We start from the raw sequence: 15,052 nt of genomic DNA on the forward strand, positions 1-15,052 counted from the left end.
GTTGTTACAAGCGGAGAGAGAAAAATTGTTCTCCTTAATGTCTGAGGATAGAACAAGAAGCAATGGGCTTACATAGCAACAAGGGCAGTTTAGGTTGGACATTAGGAAAAACTTAACTTCCAGCCCTATGTTTCTGTGAGTCTGTGTAATACACTGCTCAAGGAAAATAACATATAAGCAACATACAGAAGCTCAGCTTAGCACCCAATGTGCAGCCTGTACTCATGTGAGGAGTTCTGCTGTGTCAGAGACAGGCCTCTGTCCACTGCTGAAAATTTTAATCTGAAGAGAGAGAAAACACTTCGAGAACTACAACTAAGACAATTTAGAAATGCAGAATGTTTTCCTGTTAATTTTTTTAATTCATGGTGGGTATTTGAGGATTGTCATGATTAAGGCAAAGACCTGATACTCAGGAGATCTGGGTTCAGTTATTGGCTCTGCCACAGACTTTGCTGTGTGACCTTGGGTAAGTTATTTAATATCTCTGTGCCTCAGTTATAAGAGGGAGGCCTATTAAAAGGCTCAGAGCTCTGAGTTGGGACGCCAGGGCTTCTATTCCTGGCTGTAGCACAGACTTATTGGGACACCTTAGTGAGACACTGAGGTCCTGATTGTGCTGTCACACTAGTTTTGGCAGGTGTAATTCCATTCAGTTTAGTGAAGTTATTCTTGATTTACCATGGGGAAAGTGAAAGCAGAATCAGGCTCGTCTGTGTGCCTCAGTTTCCTCCTCTGTAAAGTGCAGAAAATGCTTACCTGCTTCATAGAAATATTGCAGCTAAATTAATAAAGTACTATGTATTTATAAATTGCCCCCACAGCCTCAGATGAAAGATGCTTTTTAAGTGCAAACTTTTATTATTAATTCACAAAATACACTATCTGCACGTTCAGAAATAACTCTGCTTCTGACCAATAAATAAATAAATAAAATAGGTTTTTATACATTCTGTTGGAGTTGCTTCAAAAAGGAAAGTAGCTAAGCAGGGGGAGGGTGAAATATTATGTTCTCTACTGGGTGCTGTAAACAAGTAGTAGTGAGCTCAGTTTAGTCCCTGTGGACAGTGAAAGATACGGTGCTGCTGTGTTTAATTAGATAGAGCTATTGATTTTCCTGAGTACTGTTTTTAAGCCAAATGAAATTTATAGAGGGTTCATGAAGCTGAACTCTGTCATGACACGATCTTGTTCTATCTTTCATCCTTGAAGCTGTATTGATCCTCAAGGAAAAGTAGACAAGGCAGATAAAAGTGATCACATTATCTGCCTTGTATATGTTCTCTTTCAGGTATTTTTCTCTTTGTAATCCATCACAGCCAGACTTGGTTCTGGCCTGGTAGCCTAGTCACCATGGAGGGGGCTCAAGTTCAATATCTTGTTGTTAATTATTTGTATCTGCCATAAGAGTACAAAGTGCTACACACCACAATGTGTGCTGAACAATTAACGAATCTACACCCCAAGAAATTAACAATCCAATAATACAAGTGAAAATAAACTGATATAATATAAATCGGAATAAACAGACATGGTGTTTTATGGGTGTTGAGGGAAACATGCTTTACAGAGAAGTTGGGGATTTAGACTTGTTTTCTTTTGAATGATTATAGTGCAAGAACTTGACGTATGTTAATTGGGATTTTATTCCAGACGTATGGTACAGTACCTCCTCACTTAAAGTCGTCCCGGTTAACATTGTTTCGTTGTTGCGTTGCTGATGAATTAGGGAACATGCTAGTTTAAAGTTGTGCAATGCTCCCTTCTAACATCCTTTGACAGCCATCTGCTTTGTCCACTGCTTGCAGGAAGAGCAGCCCGTTGCAGCTAGTTGGTGGGTGATGGAACCAGGGTGGACCAGCAGCCCCCTATCAGCTCCCCGCTCCCCTAAGTTCCCTGTGCAGCAGCTGTCCCTCCCCCCACTGCCATGTGCTGCTCCTTCCCTGTGCCTTGGAGCTGCTCCCAGAGACTCCTGCTTGCTGTACGGGGGGAGGGGGAAGTGGGGGGCTAATGTCAGAGTGTCTCCCTCCCCCCTGCTCCTGCACCCCACTTACCCCATCTTCCATAGAGCAGGGGGGACACATGACAGGGCTCAGGACAGAGGGAGCTTGCTGGCAGCAGCAGCTGCTGTCTCAGCAAGCTATTCTAATTAACAAGACAGTGTACTTAAAGGGGAAATGCGCATCTCTCTCTCTCTCTCTCTCTCTCTCACACACACACACACACACACACACACACACACACACACACAGAGTGTGTGTCTCTGTTTGCAATGATCTCTCCCCTCCCTCTAAATATAGTCTTTTGTCTGGTGAAAAAAATTCCCTGGAACCTAACCCCCTCATTTACATTAATTCTTATGGGGAAGTTGGATTCACTTAACAGCGTTTTGCTTAAAGTCGCATTTTTCAGGAACATAACTACAATGTTAAGTGAGGAGTTACTGTATTGGGTGGGATGCAGAAAGTCATGGAGTCAGGAGTGGGCAAAGAAGACAAATGGGGCAATGAGGAGAGGACACTGAGTGGAGATTAAGGAACATGGGATAATGCTGGTAAGCAGGGTAAATAGACAAATTTATCTCCATCCTACCCAGCTGCTGCTATCTCATTGATTGTTACTATAGTTAGATACAAAAACATATTAAAAGAATGTTATTTATTACATTTTCAAGCACTTAAAAGTTACTAACTACTGTACAACCGTAACTCCACCCCCTTGTGTGTATGCATTATGGCAATCTTTATTCTGTGATAACATACTGTTTTTCCACAGGATCCTGCCTCATTAAGTGCAAAGGGTGAACTAAACTTAAACTCATTTTATTTTAAAAGTGTCCTCCTTTAATGGCTGATCTACAGACCATTGAAGTTAACAGAAAGGTTCTCACTGACTTCGGTAGAGAGGATCTTGCAGACCGTAGGGGGTGGGAGGAATGTAGGAAGAGCTGAGATGTAGGCAAGGATGGATATGTGCAGTGCTTTGAAGGTGAGGACAGGGAGTTTGAATATTATATGAAAAGAGGGATACAAATTCAGGGGGTGGGGGATGAAATGTCAGAATGATGGGAGAGGATGATGACTGGAGGTGCAATATTTTGGAAAGACAGGGAAAGTGAATAATAAGGAGGTGGGAGAAGAAAAAGTGGCAATTAAAGTAGACAGGATATATTTGGTCAATGAAGGCTCCTAAATCTACGTGTATCCCAGTATCCTCATATGTGTCAAGACTAGTTAGCCACAATACTATTCTTTATAGCCATATATCCATGAAAGGAAAAAAAGAAAATAACGGCGCTTATTTTTAAGATGTTATGCTTTTTTTCTCCTCCCCGGAACCACTACCGACTTCAAGAACATACAGGCTACTAAAGTATTTTTGTGTTCTGGCAGTGTTCATTGCAGTGACTCTTTACTTTGACACTAAAGCCTTTGAAACTGGCAAACTGAATCTCGCTTCCTGATTGAACACTTCAGTAGGGACAGAGTATTTCTTTACAAAGACCTCTCTTTTAAAACACCTCCTTTTCTTTCCTTGAGTTCTGCTTGAGTGCTCTCCAGCTCTTTGTATTCTCTTTGTGATCACGTAATTGATATGTATATTACAGCCAAGGTGTTTGTTCCTAGACTACCCCAAACTAATTCTGTGAGCAAAATTTAACTGACATAATCTCACAAATCAGTTACATTATCACACTAATCACATACTGTCGTTACAGTATGAACACAGCTGTGCTGTTAACCTACTTCACACTGTCCTTCCCTATACCCATCACTTGCCCACTCATCTCTATCCAGCAATGAGTTATAAGAAAACTTCCTTTCAATACAGTCAGAATTTTTGTAGTGATTTAATTAGTTTACTTTTTAAATTATTATTATGATTATGATTTTATTATTTTGTTGGACTACGCTGGCTATTGTGTTTGGTTCCCTGTGGAACTGGTGATTCTATTAATCCAGGGGTCACCAACCAGTCGATCGTGATCTCCGGAGGTGCAGCGTGGCTGCAGCTAAGGCAGGCTCCCTGCCTGCCCCGGCCCCATGCCGCTCGCGGAAGCAGCCAAAGCAGCTCCGGGGTAGGGGGGTCTCCCTCCGCGTGCTGCTCCTGCCTGCAAGCAATGCCCCCAGAGCTCCCATTGGCCGGGAATGGGGAGCTGTGGCCAATGGGAGCTGCGGGGGCGGGGCTTGCAGAGAGGGGCAGCGCGCAGAGCCACATGGCCCCCGCCCCCTCCCAGGGGCCGCAGCGGCGCTCTGGCTCCTTCTGGGAGCAGCGTGGGGCCGGGATAGGCAGGGAACCTGTCTTAGCGGCAGCCATGCTGTGCCACACACCAGGAGCCGTCAGAGGTAAGTGCTGCCCAGCAGGAGGCCGCACCCCAGCCCCCTCCCGGAGTCAGCACCCCGAATCCCTTCCTGCACCCTGAAACACCTGCACCCCAACCCCCAGCCCTGAGCTCCCTCCTGGAGCCAGCACCCCATACCCCCTCCTGCACCCCAAGCCCCAGCCCTGACCTCCCTCCCAGAGCCAGCACCCCATATACCCTACTGCACCCCTGCCCCAGCCCACCCCCCCTCCCGGAGCCAGCACCCTGTATCCCCTCCTGTGCCCCAACACTCTGCCCCAGCCCGGAGTCCCCTCCTGCATCCAAACTCCCAGAGCTTGCACCCCTCACCCCCTCCTGCACCCCACTCTGCCCCAGGCTCAGCCTAGAGCCCCCTCCCACACTGCGAACCCCTCGGCCCCAGCCCAGAGCCCGCACCCCCTCCCGAATCCCAACCCCCTACCCCAGCCAGGTGAAAGTGAGTGAAGGTGGGGGAGAGGGAGTGACAGAGAGGGGGGGATGGAGTGAGCAGGGTGGGGCTTTGGGCAAGGGGCGGGGTAGATCCTGGGTTGCTCTTAAATTCAAAAAGTAATCTTGGGCGTAAAAAGATTGGAGACCACTGCATTAATCTAACCTGCAGGTGACGTTTTGTGGTTGCATGTCTTCCCTCAGGCTACTGAGAGAAAAACATGAAGTCATTTTTCCGGGTTATTGCACATGTCAGATATGTAGTGTACTAATACCAAATTTTTCAAGAATGCTGGATGTAAAGGACAAAATACATTACACTGGCCTTTTTAGGTTTTCAAAGAACATGTTTTAAGAATTAAAATAACATAAAAGCAGTTTGTCAGGACTTGCAATTCAGCAGATTTTCTAGTTGCACATATTTTCCATTTCACACTTTTTAACCTAGTCTTTAAAACATTACTCACCTTTTGGATTTTTCTTACATACCATTTTTCTCTTTGCGTTTTTATTTATTTATTTTTTAATAAAAGGGAAAATGGCATAGTGCTATAATGCAAGGCTAATTATAGAATTAACAATGCACAGACTACTGTACCACAATAATAAAATGGCAATGGAGTAGTTTCCTGTATTTAAAAACAAAGAAAAGCAGAGGAAATTACAGTCATGCCAGTTAATTATTGAGGCATCGCAGTCTGTGCATTGTTAATGCTATTCCTAGCTTTTTCCATTAGAGCCCCAATTTTGAATGGCTACATATACACACCCTCCCTCCAATTTACCAAAACTAGTCCAAATATAATGTTTCAGACATGGTTTCCAGCCAGATGAAGCCTTTAAAGAAAAAGTTTTGCAGTGATCAAATTAGATGTTTGTTACATATGAGAGTTTGAAACGTCAATGGCTTGCAAATTCATACTCTCTTCCCCCTCCCCTTCATCTTGAAAAAATCAGTTTGTTTCTTTGATCTCAGTAAAGATTGCTGCCTTTGGCTATTTTGTAAAGATTGGTGGATTAAATTGGGAATTTTTCAGTATGCTATTTTTAATTTATGGAAATATTACTAAGTTTATAATTTTTTTTTAATTTAAACCGGTAAGTGTGTGTTTCCTTGGAACCATATAATCTTCCAAATAGAATCGTAAGACTGGAAGGGACCCCAAGAGGTCTTCTAGTCCAGTCCCCTGCACTGATGGCAGGACTAAGTATCAAACAGATCACTAAGATAGGTTTGTTTGCCACCATTATTTTTCCCCAAAGTACAGTAATTTTCCCTCCCCATTCTTCAGCTGCACTCTTTCCCACCAGAGGTCAGAGCAGTTTCTTGGTTTTGGTTGCCAGTATCTTTTCCTCTTCACCCCACTGCCCACAGTGCCAAAACAGGGTGACTGGTGGCAGAATCATCACCCCACATGCACTCCCTTCATACATGTCCTCTTGACTTCAGTGGCTCTGCCAGCACTGCTGCCACTTGAATCTGTCAGCGTTCTCTTCCCAGTACTTGAATCACTGCAGATTCTTCTGTTGGAGATAGTACCTCTGAGATTGGACTGTCTCCTGAAGGCCAAGGAAATGACTCTAGTATTCACAGCCCTTCATGAGCGGCATGGAGAGGTGGGGAAGAAGCTGTCCTTCATTGCTATATCCCAGTCTTGAGGCACTACGTTTCCCAGCAGCAGCCCTGTTGTAATGGAGCCTCTCCATAGGCTCTAGGAATTCGACTATGATGATGTTTCCTGTAGCAGCAGAATCTTCACCTGCCTCTCTTTTGCAGATGAAATTCTTTGGTACAGCATTCAGGACCCTGCATGGGGAGGCAGACAACAGAAGAATTCCCTTCCCAGTGCAGGGAGGCAGTGGCAGAATTTTCACCTCATGTACTTTTGTCTTGAAATATAGCTATAATTGTGCACTTCCAGAATCTAGACATAGGTTCATTTGAGGGGTGGTAGAGGCAGATGGGTGGACATGCCCTCGTATCTGTAATTTCACAAAGGACAGTTCGTCTTTAGTTCTAAGAGTATCTGGGAACACAGATGATCCTTGAAGACTAGATGGTAAATTAAAAAAAAAAAAAAAAAAGAGCATGCAATTATCCTTTGGAAAATCCCTTCGGTCTTGTATTCTTCAGAGACAGTTTAAGCATATAAAAATATATTGCTTTTGTACATGGGGATGTGAATTTCACAATGATGCAACACAGCCTGCAAACCTTGAAGATTGCACTGTTTAGCTGTTGCTGCTATAAGAATAATAGCTAATTTAAAGGAGGCACTGGAAGGCTTAGGATATTAATAATGGAACTGGGCTTTCATCCCTGGGTTTCAAATACAACCTGAGCTTCACCATCACTTGTTGGCTCTTCAGTGGCTAACACCTAGGAAGCGTGGTTTGGTGGTTAAAAGACAGTTAGGAGATGTGATCTCTATTTCTTTCTCTGCCTTAGGGTTGCTGTGCAGCCTTGGCTGAGACACTTAATCTATTGCTGAGGTGCTGAGCATCTGCAGTTCCTATTAAGTCCAGTAGAAATTGAGGATGCCCAGCATATCTGACAATCTGTCAGTGCTTTACTATGGAGATGGGTGTCTAACTTTAGGAACCTGTGTTTGAAAATGTTGGCCTTAATCTTTCTGTGTCTCAGTTTTCCATCTACAGCTCATTGCCTCTTTCAGCTCGCTGCCAGGGTCAGTCTCACTTCACTCTACAACGTAGGCCTGTTTCCCTGGACTCCTCTCAATTGTCGACGGATGCACAACCAGAATGCTATGAGGAACTGTGGTACTCAGCTATCATACCACTCTGGGGAGGGCTTAGCAAGTTGCTCTAATATACAAACCCACTCTGACAATTTTGATGCATTAGCTACTCCTTACTCTTTTTTGAATTGTTTATTTTAATAATTCAGTTTTAGATAGAATTGCATGCTGGCTCCTGCCTCTGCTTCCTTCTAGGAGTTAGGGGGTTGAGGGCGTTGTTCTGTATTTGGGCTCATCAGACCTGTGCCAGAAAACTGAGGGATACAGTCCCATGTCTAGAGACTGCCTATGGGACGAGAAATCCCTCGTAGTCTTGCCAAACCCCAAGAGCCTGGGGATGTGAAAAACACTTCCCGGGAATGGGGAGAGTGACAAACTGTGGGTACTTCCAGTTGGAGGAGGGAGGGAGTGCTCTGTGTGGGGCTGTGGAGTACTAGGGGATTGTATCTGAATAGCCCAGTGGGGAGCCTAGGATTCTGTTTTCCTCTAGAGCTACTCCTGGCGCTGGACTCTGTAACACTAGCAATTTTCTGAAGTTAGTCCTGCTTATTTGCTTATTCTGCTGGCATCTGCAGCTGCTCTTACTGGCTCCTGTACTCTCCTTTACATGCTTTTCCCCTCCAGGGGAGCCTGGGAGAGCAGCTGCAGCTGCTGGGGAAAGAACTGGTGAGACCCTGCTGACGAGAGCAGCTCTAGAGGAAAGCAGGGTCTCCTGCTCCTCTGGTGGCTCTTCAGAAGTAGCCTCCACATTGCCTTGAATGCCTATTCAGCTCTCTTTGTGCTGCTCTCCCCAGACTGTGTGTTTGCTGCCTGCCCCGTAACCTGCTGTGGTTGGATACCCTTACTAGGCTCCTTTTGCAGGAGAAATGTCTGGCATTTCTGGTCTCCAAAATCAGTGCACTTTGGCTGGAATTCTGATGGTCAGTTCCTTGTTCTTGCCCCAATGAGTCCTGCAGGAATGTACCTCAGCAGAGCCCCAGCCACTGTCTCCTACTGGGAAGTGGAAGCAGGGACCTAGAAACAATGAACACATTCTAATAAGCTATTAAAATTTTTACTATAACCCCTTGTGGATGGGGGAGGGAACTATTACAGTAGCTATTTCTATAAGAATTTTTAAGTGTTGTAGTATAAAATATTGGGATAAATAAAGCAGAGTCCATAGTTTCTGCAATTCCTTGGCCTCCTGCCCCAGAATATGGCTGCACAATATCTAAAGTTTCATTTTTAAAAGATTAATTTTCTAGTCCTTGTGGTTCAAAGAAACCCTTCCAGATGCCTAGTTCTGAGAGATGTGAACTGCTCCCATTCACTTCAATGTGTGTTAATGCCCAAACTTAATAATGGCCATTTAAACGTCAGCATCTTTCACTATTTCTCTGAACATGTTAGCAAAGCATCCCAATCCAGATAACAACGCTCTTATGCATTGTTGTTAGAGGTAGTCCGGGGAAATGGAGCTGAGAGATCAAGGGCTTCTGCCTCCACCCCCTTCCAAAATTGTCACCTACTAATCTGTTCGAAAGAGAAGGTGAAAGAGAAAGGCAGAGAGTAATGATGGTCTGATGGTTAGGGAGCTGCTCGCCTCAGATTTGAAAGACTGGGTTCAATTCTGTGCTCTGCTACACACATCCAAGGTGACTTTGGGAAAGTCACTTAGGTGATGGCTACACTACGGCCACCCCCCTGAGTGGCATAACTTATGCCAACTTAAGCGTCAGTGTGGACAGTGCTCTCCTGCCGACCTAGTGAGTTCTCTTACCGACATAGCTACTGCCACTCGCGGGGACTGGCGTAAGTAAGCTGCCGGGAGAGCTCTCCCCCATTGGCTTAGAGCAGCTACACTAGAGAGCTTACGGTGGTGCGTGTGCATCAGTGCAGCTGCGAAACTGCAAGCTCTCTCATGTAGCCACAGCCTTAGTTTTTCTGTGCCTGCAAAATGGAGATAATCGCACTCCCCTGCTTCATAGGGTTGTTCTGAAGATATACGTACATTAGTGATTGGAGGTATTCAAATACTACAGAGATGGGGGCTATATAAAGTACCGGAAATAGATTGGTGCATCTCCTCCCCAGTTCCACAATTCTCATTTGCCTCCTGAGTGCCAAAAATCCCTTGCGCCACTGCCAAAGTCTCCCCTGATTTTTCAAAGTATTTGTTGTCAATATAAAATTCTGCAACATGTTGAAAATATGGCAGAAGTGTAAAATGAAAAATAAATTTTAAACTGAGATTTGTATTGAAATTAATATTAGAGTAAATAACACAGGGAGCACTCTTCTGATTCTGTGATTGCTCATATTTAATTCAGTGAAAACCTCCTTCTTTTGATTTCACTTGGAGCTACTGCAGAAATGTCACAGCACCAGAAAATTCAGCACTACTTTGACAGTGAAATCAGGAGAGTCAACTACGGAATGTAGGTCCTCAAAGTGTGTTTGGGACCCTGATTTTAACACTGTTGTCCCCAAGTATCAATACACCAACTTTCTGATATTCTTTCCCACTGCATAGTCCTTGCAGATTGCCTTTCTTTTCAGCAGCTGGAGACAGAGATGTGGAGGAGATTAGAGCACCAATGGTAGTAGATTTGCTCGAAGCCTCATCAGTTGTGATTGTTTTCACATTCCTATGCCAGAGCTGTGGTGCAGTAGAGTTAAGAAATCATTTTCTTCTCTTACCACCGCATCGGTGAAGTCTACACCTGTGGAACTATTCAGTGGGGGGTTTCATTGTGAAGGACTTTTTTTTTTTAACTAAAAAGAAGGAAAATTTGTTATAACCAGAGCACATAGGGGGAGACAGTGTCAGGGCAGTAGGTGTTAAGTGCCTTCTCATCCTTTGTGGACTTTCTCGCTAAGATGAATTTCTAAGAGAGCCGAGTCTGCCCACTTATGGGGTGGACTGTTGTGCTTCTTGGTTGGTAAAAGCCGCAATTCACCAAGGCACTTCAGAACATGCCTAAATGTGATCATGTGAGTAGCCCCTTTGAAGTCAGTTCAGGGTGGTACTGAGCTCGGTACTGAGCTCACACTTGGCAGGAATTCTTAATAATTTAACACTGGGCAGGATGGCAGCTGCCCTTTTTAAACAGGCAGTAGTTAGGCTTTGGGTCCAGAAGCAGGTTCTGAATGATTGATTGCCTGGAATCAGAGCAGATGATGATGGAGGCAGCTCCAGTCACATATGGAGTCCATAAATTTTCTCGATTCTTATCAGTTGGTTTTTTTCTCAGTATTGATACCTTTGATTCATGATCTATTTATAGTAAGTATGCCAGAAAGGTATCCATTTTGATTTTATACATCTGTCAGCCACAGTCTGTACCAGAAGAGCATTGCTGGAATTGTATATGGGGACATGGGGGTGGAGACTGGAATAGTTCAGCTTTTCTTTTCTTTTTTTAATGAAAGATTCCGTAAGGTGTCTTCAATAATTTTTCCTCCTCCCCAAGGGCTCTCGACTGCATGGTGCTCAATCTTGTCACCCTGCCTCTTCATCAAAGAATATGCTGCTTCTCTGCCCTCTCATTGCTCAGTTGAGATACACATGGATTGAGTGAGCTGATAATTTTGCTTTCAGTACAGAATTACAAGGGCGGGAAGTGGCCTTCGTTTAGTAGACATTGTAAATCTTAGTTTCATTTACTAAGATGCCCTGGTAGGTGAAAGACAGTATCAGAACTAGGAGACCATGTTTTAGTTTATGCTCTGGTCTGGACTTTTGCTTCCTGGCATGCAGGAGGTTTCTCCTGCAGTTTTATAGTAGCTTAGAGTGCCAAACTTGTTGACCAATTACAAGTGAAGTTGCTGGGTGGTCAGCTAGCATAATATAACAGCAGAGGGAAATAGGAAGAACATTGAGAAGAAAGTCTGAGGGAAAATCCCAAATCCCTTGCTACCAAAGTTCTGATCAACTGAGCCACTCTGGAAAGTGTGATGGACCCCTCTCTCAAGAGGCTCCTTATGAAATGACGGACAAGCCAGGTTAGGAAACTTGCCCTGGTTGCTTAGAGGTTTGGACTTTTGGGGGTTTTTTGTGTGTTTGTTTTTTTAACTTGCTGAGGCCAGCTTAATCCTGATCAGTGTAATTTATTTTATTCTGTGTGTCTGCAGTAACAGTTTCTTGGATCACTGCTAGTTAACTGAAAGGTCAGTGCATAGTTCCTCAATGTTTCTTTTAAAAAAAAAAAAAGTTAACATGACCGCTACAAAATGTTATACGAAAACACTTGAAAAAGAGAGTTTTTGCTGAAGCAAAGAGTAACCATTTCCCCGTTGTTTATTATTTTATTTGCATTCATATAACATACAATAAAACTAGCTGCAGTTGGGAAATATAGCTCAACAATTTAATATGCTATTGTGAGAATTAAATTTTTAGAACGTATTGCAGGCAAAATACTGTTTTGGATTATACTCACAATTCACATTTCAGTACTATTCAGTTGTCTGTGGTGTTCTATACAGGTATGAAACATTTATTTCATAGCATACCTACTTAATCTCTATTCACAACTCTACTCAGAACATAGATGGTGATCTTTGACAATGGCAAAACAGATTTAAAAATAAAACACCTTTGGATTTGGGCATTCTGAATTTCTTTAGGAGGCTGATACAAGTTGTTTTTGTAATGGAGCGTATAATAAAGTACATTCTCCTGTTTTGTGTAAAGTTGTGTGGGCATATATATAGGTATAGTTTATATATAGATTTAAGTAATCTCTCTGTTTACCGTAGCACTGGTGTCTTTGTCTGTTGTCAGCATTGTTGCCATCAGCGACAGATTGGAATTGTTTTTGGGGGAGGGGAAGGAGTGCACAATCAGCTGGTCTGAATCTAATCGTATTGCTGTAGACTTGATCCTTACTAGAAGCAGCTGCCAGAGCCTGATCCTGCGCTAATTTCAAAGTAATGGCCAGTAGCCCATTGCCTTTGTAATTCTGTCACGTGACTGAAGCGTACAGACTCTGGCTATCCCTTCCAATAGCGTGTGTGTCTTACTGGGTGAATAGTACAGCATAATGTGACCTGGTTCTGGTCACTTAACATTGTAAAATGTGCTATGCCTCAGTGACTCTGGATGCTTTAGTCCATTATGTATGCAGTGTGGACTGGTCCATGTGTGGCAGAGAGATATGATCATGGATTCTGTCAGAGCTGTCTGTAATTTCTAGACCAGATTTTCACTCAAAGTACTGCCAGCCAAGATGATTTCCATATGTAGTAATGCTTGTTTGAGTTCATGTGATAGTTGGGAGTAATGAGATTCTTTAAGAAGGGTTAAAGCTGGAAGGTAATAGGGGGAAACATAAACCAGCTGACCGGCAGTTTAGTTGCAGATCCTGGACAGCAGAAATGTAAGGTGTTGCTAGTGTGAATGTTTGATAACAATCTAAACAATAAATCTTGAGTCATTTGTGATCTTGGATCCTTGGGCAGGTATGTGAAATCAGAACTGAGTCCTTACTTGCTAATGGTATTTGTAAAAAGAGAAAATCATTTTTTTAATCTCCTCTTACTCTGCACTTCAACAAGTCATTTAATCCAAAGATTTCAAAATAATTTGTAACCATTAATCATTCCAAAATTCCCTGTGAAGTAGGAAAACATTCTACTAATTTTATAGATCAATAGACGGAGGCACAGAGCGGATAAGTAACTTGCCAACATTATAACTACTCTGGAAATGGAACCCAAGAGTTCTGACTTCAGTTCCTTGTTTCTAACTATTATATATTTAAATTTTTAAATTTACATTCACTCAGTGTCTTGGTAGCGATTTCATCTTATTTCTACAATTGTCAGTTTCCCTCTCCTAAAGCTCTAGAAAAGCTGAGAAAGTGTCTGTTATAACAAAAGGAAATGAGCTGAATTGAATACATTTGATTCAGGAAATCTGTTTTGTGTCTGCTGGAACAGATTGCCTATTACAACCATGTCCGTTCTGAGGAGTGCACTCTTTGGACTCTTTCCTACTTGTTTTTCCAGTGAGATTTCAGATGACAGCAAGACTGACAATGAAATACATCTGCTCCTATTTCTTGTGTTGAAATCCACAGTGAAACTGTTTTTTCTTAAGAGTTGTGTTGTTCAGAGATTTAAGTCGAGCTCATGGTAAAATGTTGGTTATTTATTCTGATGGCTAGTAGGGATGAAGGTGACTTAGAACTATTCTGCATGAAGGTGCCTGGATTTATAATCTTTTTGTTAGTTCCAGTTTGTGGTTGGCTGCCATGGCAGTGACTGAGCGCTTGCCTACATGGGGAATTATTCCAGAATAAAGTAATTTTTATTCCAGAATAGTGTCCACACATGGGAGTTATACCAGCAGAGCTATAGCATCATAGTTACTCTGCTATAGCTATGCCAGTCAATTTCCCTGTGTAGACAAGTCCTAATCCTTCTGTTTGAGGAGTGATGTGATCTCCTTCGGAGATCATGTTTCAGTGGCGGAAGGGTTCATTACGTTTTCAGTTGTAGCCCTAATATTGTCATTCTGCAAGCAGAAGCCAGTTTGAATTTAATTAGGGCCACCATACGTCCGGATTTCCCCAGACATGTCCGGCTTTTCATTCTTTAAATAGCCATCCGGGGGGGATTTCTAAAAATCTAAAAATGTCCGGGATTTCCCCCCGGTCGGCTATTTATAGAGCGAAAAGCAGGGGCCAAGCACCGCTCGGCAGCCAAAGCCCTTTCCCAGCTCCCCCCATGCCCTGCAGCCTTAGCACGCCACCCAGCCCCGCAGCTGTCCGCCCCTCCTCCCCTCCCCTGAATGCTCCGCGCCCCTGCTCCTCCCCTCCCAAGTCTGAAAACTAGCAGGGGCAGGCGGGCAGCAGCAGGTAAGCTGGGGCGGGGAGGACACGAGGAGGAGGGCTCCGGGGAGGCGCGGCGCAGCCCAGTCTGGCCCCGGCCAAGCGGCTCTAGCCCCAGCCGGCCCCAGCGTCTCCGGCCTGGCTCGGCTCGGGCATCGGCCCCGATTCCGGACGAGTGCACCGGCCCGGCCCAGCCTGGCCCCAGCGGCTCCAGCCCTGGCCCCAGCGGCTCCAGCCCTGGCCCCAGGGGCACCAGCCCCGGTTCAGGCCGAGCGGCGCAGGCCGAGCACCCCCGGCTCCGACCCCAGCGGCTCCGGCCCAGCTCGGCTCGGGACCCAGGGCGGCGGCCCCGGTTCCGGCCGAGCACGCCGGCCTGGCCCCAGCCGAGCACCTCCGGCCTGGCCCCAAGCCCCGTGACCCCGGCCGGAGCGCAGCCCGATTCCTGGGCTCTTGCTAAAGCCGGCCGTGGTCAGGGGACAGGGAGGGGGGGTTGGATGGGGGGAGTTCTGGGGGGGCTGTCAGTGGGGCAGGGATGTGGAGAGGGGTCGAGGCAGGCAGGGAGCAGAGGGGGTTGGACGGGTCAGGTGTTCTGGGGGTCCTGTCAGGGGGCGGGGAGCAGTTGGATAGGGCATGGAAGTTCCAGGGGTCTGTCTGGGGGCGGGGGTGTGAATATGGGGTGGGGGTGT

At 44.8% G+C, this 15,052-nt stretch overlaps 1 protein-coding gene across 5 annotated transcripts in view; it reads left to right on the forward strand.

Annotated features, from left to right (window-relative positions):
* The window catches only part of GEMIN8 (gem nuclear organelle associated protein 8), a 41,415-nt gene that overhangs the window by 18,512 nt on the left and 7,851 nt on the right, over positions 1-15,052 (forward strand). For 4 of the 5 annotated variants that reach the window (XM_034756720.1, XM_034756738.1, XM_034756729.1 and 1 more), the window contains one exon: positions 7,448-7,570. The exons of the other annotated variant lie outside the window; for it this stretch is intronic. In XM_034756720.1, the coding sequence (XP_034612611.1) occupies positions 7,448-7,570 (123 nt within the window). The remainder of the gene's footprint in view (positions 1-7,447; positions 7,571-15,052) is intronic. 5 annotated transcript variants of the gene reach the window in all.

Source organism: Trachemys scripta, chromosome 1 (assembly GCF_013100865.1).
Source record: "Trachemys scripta elegans isolate TJP31775 chromosome 1, CAS_Tse_1.0, whole genome shotgun sequence".
NCBI lineage: Eukaryota > Metazoa > Chordata > Testudines > Emydidae > Trachemys > Trachemys scripta.